Source organism: Carlito syrichta, unplaced genomic scaffold (assembly GCF_000164805.1).
Source record: "Carlito syrichta isolate Samal-C Ts95f unplaced genomic scaffold, Tarsius_syrichta-2.0.1 Scaffold314117, whole genome shotgun sequence".
NCBI classification, from domain to species: domain Eukaryota; kingdom Metazoa; phylum Chordata; class Mammalia; order Primates; family Tarsiidae; genus Carlito; species Carlito syrichta.
In genome coordinates, this window is record NW_007258213.1 from 1,083,268 (window position 1) to 1,091,188 (window position 7,921).

Below are 7,921 nucleotides of genomic sequence, written 5' to 3' on the forward strand. Positions count from 1 at the left end.
CCATCCGTCTGTCCGTCCATCCATCCATCATTCACCTTCCCACCCCCCCACCCCTTCACCCATCCAATAATGAGAAGCATGGACAGTTTCTGTAAGCCTGACAAGTGTGTGTGAATTCAGGGAAGGGGGACACAGGTGGCTGTAATCTAGGGATGGTGACCTCACCTGTCAAAGCCAGACACCAGCAGACAGCGGCCATCACAAACCCAGACAATGCGGGCTCCACGGCCACCCTCAGGCCCTGGGCCTTCCTGTTGAGATACATCACATGAAGCCCAGCCTAGGTCCCTCAAGAGACTCTGAGGCCCCCTCAGCCCATGTTTGTTCACCTGCAGGGGCTCAGGGTCACTCCGGGGCTGGTAGACCCGCACGTGTCCATCCTTGCAAACAGTGGCTAGCTGCTGCCCATCGGGACTCCAGGCCAGGCCAAAGATCTGCGGACAGGAGAGCACATGAGAAACAGTCTCTTGTGCCATGGCTAGGCTCCTGCCCCCACAGCCATCCTACCTGGTCCTGGTGGCCCTGCAGCCTTAGTCGCTCAGCTCTGGCCTGAAGGTCCCAGATGCGAATGGTGAGGTCATAGGAAGAGGAGGCCAGCACATCAGCCGCCAGGGGGTGGAAGCACAGGGAATAGATCTTCTCCATGTGGCCTGGGGGACAGGCAGAGTGGCAGTGAGCCCTCAGGAGCCAATGCCCACCCCCACCCCCATTCCAGCCCACCTGACCTGTGAGCACAGCCTCAGGCGTAGTGAGCACCTCCTCCAGGCCCCCTGGGGGTACCCGCCACAGTCGAATCCTGGCATCCTCGCCGGCTGCAGAGAACGACAGCTCATCACTGCTGGACCCAAGGTCCCTGGGCTCCCCAGCCCTCACTCAGGACTGGGAGCACCTGCAGACCTGGCTGCCCAGCCTTCTTACCCACAGCAAGGCGGTGGGGGTCAAAAGGGTCCCAGGCCAGATCTGTCACAGCCGTTCCATTCTGTAGTGTGGGCAGCGCTGTGTCAGGCAGGCGGCCAGGCTTCCGAAGCTGTGGGAGATGCCCCCACCCCTCCCCATCAGTGTCAGGCAGGAGAGCCAGTCCCCAGAGGTTTTGGGCCCCCACCCCTCTGCAGCAGATGTCCCAATGCTGGGGAACCCAAACTCTCTGCTCTCACTACCTTGTGCTCTGAGCCTCAGATGCCAACCACGAGGTCCCAGAAAGTGAGGGGTGGCAGCTTCGGCAATGGGAAAAGCTGAGGCTGGGGACTCAGGTGGTCGGGGTTCAAATCCCAGTTCCACCACTTACACAGTTGTATGACCCAGACAGGTCACTAAACCTCTCTGTGCCTTTTCACTCTTGTCTGGAAAATGGGGATAAGAGTGGCACCCCAGCATGGGGCAGCCAGGGGGATTACAGGACATGGGCAGGGACCTGACACACGGTTCGCCTTCCACATCCTTCCACCTGCAGGGACTTGGGGGCAGCCTTGGTGGGTGGGGCCCCTCACCTCGAGCACGGCCACCTGCCCTCCACTGCTGAGCAGGGGCACAGCCACACGCAGCTGGTTGGCACAGAAGCCGTCACTCTCACCAGGCGTGGTGAGGTTGAGTCCCTTGAGGTTGGTGATGTGGCTGTCTCGGTGCAGGACAGTGCCCTGAGCATGGCGAAACTTGGAACTTGGGCCTGGTGGGTGGCAGGGATGTGGAGCCACACTTGAGGACTCCGTGCCTCTTCACCCTGTAGCTGAGTCCTGGCCGCCCACTCCCCTCACCGTGGGCAGGTGTGCAGCATGGGCCTGGACCCAGGCCTCTGCCCATAGGGTGAACACAGCTCGCCTGAAATAATGCCTGGAACAAGATCCTCACTCCTTGGTGGCCCCACAGAATCTCGGTGGAACCCCAGGACTCAGGGAGTATTGAATGGAAATCAGTGGCCCCGGCCGCCCTCCTGTTCTATGGTGAGACTCACAGCCATGCTCCAGTCCCCAGGACCAACGACCCCACCAGGAGATACCAGCCTGGGCAAGCAAGAGGATGGGTGCCCGGCATGAGGCCCCCTGGAGAGAACGACTGGTGGAGGGGCAGACAGGCTCCCATGCTAGTGGGTGAGCTCCTTGTCCTGCCCTCTTACCCAGCAAGCTCTGCAGAGATCTCAGACTGGGGCTGGTCCCAATGCCGCTGGTGCTGGACAGTGAGGGGCCCAGGCTGGAGGGTGTGGAAGGCGAGGTCAGCGAGCTGGGAGGAGAGGAGAAGCCCTCCTGGGGAGAGGCAGCAGGTCAGCTGGCCCAAGAGAGGGGACGCCGAGTCGACTCCAGGGTCACCGCTGCGCCTCCATGCTGGGCTGGGCGTGAGTGTGGAATGGGGGCTGGGCATAAATGCAGTTACACTGATGGGTTGGGGTAACCCAGGCAGGGACATGGCTGAGCCCCAGACCACAGGGATACCAGGTGGCAGCTGCCAGGACCCAGCCTTGCAGGAGGGTGTGCCCAGCCAGTTAGATCTCCCGTTGTTTTCAGAGGAACCAAAAACCTAGATTTGTATGTGAAAATCTGGCTTTTTACATGTTTGCCCAATTTAGAAAACATTGTTAAGCTCTTTATATACGCCTCGTGTGTTTCTCTGTCTCTGTTACACTTGACAATCAGGAAAGGGGAAAAAGGTCATTGGACAGGTGAACAGTCGGGGCACCCACGGCGGCACTGCTACCAGGAGGAGATGAGGGTGGCCCTGGCACTCACGTTTGGGTCTGCTTCACCAGTGGGCGACTCTGCAGGCTGGGTGGTGTCAGGGGGGCACTCCATAGGGGGCAGCAGGCAGGATGTGAAGCTGGGGTGGGGCCGACGGGCAGGGTTGAGGCTGACCTTCTGCACCTGTGGGAGGCTGGCAGTTGAGGCAGTCGGGGCACAGCCACCAGGTCAGGAGAGATCTACCGGGAGGGGTCAAGTGGGTGGGGATGGAAGGGCCACAGGGCAGGTGCGGCTGCCAGTCAGGGGGCTCCTGATGCGGTGGAGGTAAGAAAAGACCAGCCAAGCCTCAGCCCTACCTGCTGGTTGCTACCAGCCCACCAGGTGTTGGGGTCAGAGGCAGGCACACAGCCGGGGGTGTCCGGGAACAGGTCCTCGTGGAACTCCACAGCCTGGTGGCAGATATGCAGGTGGCCAATGAAGCCCAGGCCCGAGTCCCCAGACCCCGGCACCTCACCCAGGTGGCCCTCACCTTGCGGGGCACATGGTAGCTGATGGGTATGATGGCTGTGTTGCTCAGCTGCAGGACTCGGACCACCTCGCAGCCCATGACAGCCAGCGCCCGCCGGGGCACAAGGGCTGCCCCCTGCAGCACGTTCTCCAGGACACACTGGGTCACTGTTGAGGACACCATGGGAACAGGCAGGACGGGAGGGGGAGCAGAGGGGAGAGGGAGGTGGAGGAGGAGGCAGGGCTTACCTGGGCTCAGTGCAGGTTGCTGCAGGACCACCTCATAGCAGTATAGCTGACTTTCGCCCTGAAACAAGTCCAACCTGAGCCTTGATGGCTGCACCCTGGTGGCCTGGGTAGCACCAGCTGCCCCCTGCCTCCTGCAGAACCTGAGTCACAGAAACATGGCGGACGTCTAGGGGGTAGCTATGGATGCTGGGTGCTAAGCTGAGCCCTGAGCAGACTTTACCTCACTCCTCAGCATCCCATGCATGAGGTGAACTCCAAAGGGCATACACCAGTACTTATGGAGTGCCGACTGTGTGCTGACACTGTTTTACTCTCAGCCTTGCTCTCAGAAAGCCTACATTCTAGAGGCCCTGGCAGGAGGCTGCTTGCCTGGTGGTGGTGGGGCCTGGGCTGTCCTAATTTTTTCTCTCTCATGGAGTCAGCAAGTGAGGGTACCAGTCCTGGGGTGGAACTCTGGGTGGTGGACACAGGTGAGGGCCCCAGCTCCTTACTCACCTTTCCTGCCAGGACCAGCAGCCCGGAGTCCGGGTCCAGCAGGGGCATCAGAGACCTAGGGGACAGAGGGCGGGAAGGTGAGTGAGGGGCCTCGGGAGGGCTGTGAGCTTCATGACCACAAATAGAAGCTCTGAACGGGTGGCCCAGTGACCAGGGGCCACTCAGCCCCTGGAGCATGTGCAGCCTGGTCTCCAGGACCCTCCCTTCTCCCCAAGCTGCCAATTTGCCAAGCACATGCCCACACCCCAGATGCTCCTCCTCTGGGTCTCCGTCTCTGCAAATGTGTCACTCCAGGACTTGTACTAGGCCTGGACACAGGCCTGATCTCCACCCCAGGCTCTTCTGAGAAGACCCCATACGCATTCTGTCCCCTACCCTGCCCCAGCCAGCCTAAACATCTGGCCAGCACTGCTGGGAAAGGTGGGGGAGGCAACACCAGAACTGGGGAGTCTCCCATCCCCATTCAGTGCTGTATTTGGATGACTAGGGTACACAGTGTAGGTAGCCTGGCTGCCCAGATCTGCACTAAAGTTTGGGGGCCATCTACTTGGTCACCCCATGCTCCTTGGGCATCAACGGTATCTTGGAGACCCAGAATCCTCCTCTGCACCGACTTGAAGTCCCTGTGCCTGAGCCAGATGCCCAGGAGAAGGGCTCCTCTGGCTGCTGGGCTTCCCTGCCCTCCCCAGGGCTGCAGCCCAGGCCGAGCTGGTGGGCAGGACTCTCCTGTCCTCTCTCTCTGTTCCCGAGGTGGTGGTCATGGCAGGAGTGGGTGGCAGCTAGGAGCCTTCAGGGCCGCTGCCACTCTGTGGCCAGCTCAGCCTTGGCCAGCTCTCTGTCACTGCCCAGGGATTTACACTTCCCCAGCCCTGTGAGAGCTGCCTTCCAGCTCCAGGGTCTTCTGAGCGGAGTGGGGAGCTAGAACTCTGACAGATGCTGTCTTCTGTTTCCTGCTCCTGGTTTTGGTTTCTTGTCCCTGGGACTCGCAGGCCTGGACGCTCCACCTCGACACTGACGTTTGCCCTCAGAACCCAGTCCCTGCTGTGGTCAGAGAGCCTCTCTCCCTCACCCAGACAACAAGGGCCCAGCCCCCTTCTCCCCCACCTACCCACCCCCTCCCGGCCAGTTGCCCCCCAGCCTTCCTCCCACATCCCCTTCCCTCCTGCCGCAGCCACAGAGTGGGGTGGGAAGCTGGGTGGGGCCCTGGGTGTCACCACAATTTCCTGGAGTACCCTGGGCTGGTCACCTGCAAGTAACACAGGCCCCTAATTACCGCAGGCCCAGCAGGGTGAGCTGGTCTCAGTGCTGCCTGTCAACATGGCCTGACCACTGCCTGCTGCAAAGAGAGGGCAGGCAGGGGACAAAGGTGGGGGTGACCTAGGGTGCCCTCCGTACTGACAATGGCTCCAGTGAGGTTGGAAGCAGGTCTCCTTCAGTAGCTCTAGCAAGGCTCTCACTCATTTATTCATTCATTCACATTCATTCCTTTGATGAGCCGGTCTGTGCTTGGTCCTTAGCTCGACCTGCAGATATGGCCAGAGGTGAGTGCAACAGAACCCACCTCTGTTCTCAAGTTGCTCACAGCCTGGTACAAAAGGCAGACACAATCCTACAGACAAACATGTGAAGGAAAGGTTCTCTGAGGACATGCAGCAGGGGGCAGAGGGGCTTGTCCGTGGCTGTGGGGGAGGAAGTGTACTCTATGATTCCAAGGTTATGGAGAAATCAAACAAGTCACAGGGACACAGTTCCAGAGAAGGCAGCATATACAAAGGTCCTGTGGCAGGTGGGCACAGAGCCTGTTTGAAGGATGAGGAGGACAATGCACCTGGAACCTGGGCTGCGAGGCTTAGGATGGGGAGGGCAGAGGCCAGAGGGAAAGGGGCCTGGTGTGCCAGGGGAGGGGGAGCTCTGAGGAGCAACAAAGAGCTGATGGCACATTTCAAGCAAAAAGGAAGAGGACCAGATTGGTGCTGACTACTCCGTGGGGCCAGGCTGAGATGAGAGGGAATGGGGGAAACGGGTCTCAGGCCAGAGGCTGAGAGCAAGTGGGCAGGGTGGGGACCTCTGCCGCCCTGGCAAAAACTGGGGAACAGGCCTGCAGGCTAACACTGACGGCTTACCCGTGCTCTAAGCTAGCCTCCTAAAGAGGCCAGACCTGGCCTCCCTTGTTGCCACCCATTGTGCCAGCTGGCCGGCCCTCTGACTCAGGTGCTGGGGTGAAGGGGCAGGAAGTCAGGGAGGGCAGGGCTGACTCTTCCAGCAGGTCAGGCCAGTCTTCCTTGCCCCAGGCAGAGTCATGTGGACAGCTCTGCCAGGCAGGAGCATCCTGCCTGCCGTGGCAAGGGCTGGGAAACAGGGTCATGGCAATGAGCCCCAAAGGTTGGCCAACAGCTGGCACGGGCCTGACCCCAGGCCTGGCAAAGACAGTCAAGCTGGGTCTGGGTCCAGAATGTGGTACACGAGCCCTGGCCTGGCACCTCTCCCACTGCCGTGGCTCCAGGGGAAGGGCTCTGACCCTGACCCGGGTCCAGGAAGCTGTCCCAGACCCAGTCATAGAAGGTCTAGAGCCCATATCTGTCCTCACTACTCAGCCCAGGTCCCAGAAGATGGAGGACAACCGTGGTACCATCAGGGCCGCGAAGGGGCCTTGGTCTCTCGATACATCCCTGCCAGTTCTCCCCACAATCAGCATGGCTGTTTGCCAAGGCTCCCCCTCTGGCCTTCCCTCCAGCCAATCTCTCCCACTTCCAGACCCTTTCCACCAACCCAGACATCCTGTCATGCCCCAGTCCAAAGCAGTGCAGGTCCCTGGGATCTGTCCCTGTCACTCAGGCTGGGCAGTTAGGATCCTTGGACCTACGCTCCACTCCCTAGCTCCTTCTTCTCCTCATGGATGCTGCTGATAACCAGGGTCTAGTGAGGCTGGCGCCTTGAAACCATATGAGGACAGGTTGGACACACCGGGGAGGGGTCTTGCAGAAGCTGCTCTTGAGTCTCGGGATAGATGGGGACCTGTGTGTACCCAGGGCAGGGGATCAGGGTATGGGGGCTAGAAACTAAGCAGGTGGGGTTTTCCCATCTTCAAGAACTGACCACAGAGATGAGAGGCCATCAGGAAGTCCTATTTCTTGTGGAAGGTCAGGCTCTTGAAGCCTCCTTGCCACCCCTGGGCATCTGTATGTACTTCTGAGGAATTCAGGACACAGGGTCCAAGGGAAGAGGCACAGGAACAGTCTGACAGGAAGCCATATAGTATTGATTGAAAACTCAGTGCTTCTAGGGCCAGGTAGAAAACCCAAGTGCATAAAGATCCTGGCATGAGACAACAGGGAGTGGTGGGGACTGAGGCGGCCTGTGAGACCGAGCCTTGGCAGAGGGAGCAGCTGTCATTCAACCTCAGCTCAGAGTTCCTGTTCAAGGAAGCCCCATTTTAATGTGAAACCACCTGGAAGCCCCATTTTAATATGAAACCACCTGATTTTTCTTCTTTCTTTCTTTTTTTTTGAGTTGGAGTCTCACTCTGTCGCCCAGACTGGAGTGCAGTGGCCATTCCCGGCCACCGCAGCCTCGACCTGCTGGGCTCCGGTGATCCTTCCTCCTCAGCCTTCCAAGTACCTGGAACTACAGGCACGCGCTATCACGCCGGGCTAATTTTTTGATTTATTGTAGAGCTGAGGTCTCACCAAGTTGCCCAGGTGGGTCTCGAACCTGCGGGCTCAGGCAATCACCTCAGCCTCCCAAGGCGCGGGATTACAGGCTAAGCCACCAAACATGGCTGCTTTTTTTATTTTTATTTTTTTTGAGTTGGAGTCTCACTTTTGCCACCCAGGCTGGTGTGCAGTGGCACTCATGGCTTCCACAGCCTTGACCTGTTGGGCTTAGGCGATCCACCTCAGTCTCTCAAGTAGCTGGAACTACAGACACATGCCACCATGCCCAGCTAGTTTTTGTGATTTATTGTAGAGACAAGGTCTCACCAAGTTTCCCAGGCTGGTCTCGAA

The 7,921-nt window shown here is 59.2% G+C and overlaps 1 protein-coding gene across 2 annotated transcripts in view; it reads right to left on the reverse strand.

Moving 5' to 3' along the window:
• Nucleotides 1-7,921, reverse strand: part of LOC103273693 (coronin-7) — a 50,752-nt gene that overhangs the window by 17,652 nt on the left and 25,179 nt on the right. For both annotated transcript variants that reach the window (XM_021719091.1, XM_008071137.2), the window contains exons 4-15: nt 3,918-3,972; nt 3,423-3,480; nt 3,196-3,341; nt 3,023-3,115; nt 2,718-2,849; nt 2,111-2,237; nt 1,488-1,663; nt 919-1,027; nt 726-812; nt 508-650; nt 330-434; nt 166-251 (exon numbers count right to left, since the gene is read on the reverse strand). In XM_021719091.1, coding sequence (XP_021574766.1) covers nt 166-251; nt 330-434; nt 508-650; nt 726-812; nt 919-1,027; nt 1,488-1,663; nt 2,111-2,237; nt 2,718-2,849; nt 3,023-3,115; nt 3,196-3,341; nt 3,423-3,480; nt 3,918-3,972 — 1,317 coding nt within the window. The remainder of the gene's footprint in view (nt 1-165; nt 252-329; nt 435-507; nt 651-725; nt 813-918; nt 1,028-1,487; nt 1,664-2,110; nt 2,238-2,717; nt 2,850-3,022; nt 3,116-3,195; nt 3,342-3,422; nt 3,481-3,917; nt 3,973-7,921) is intronic.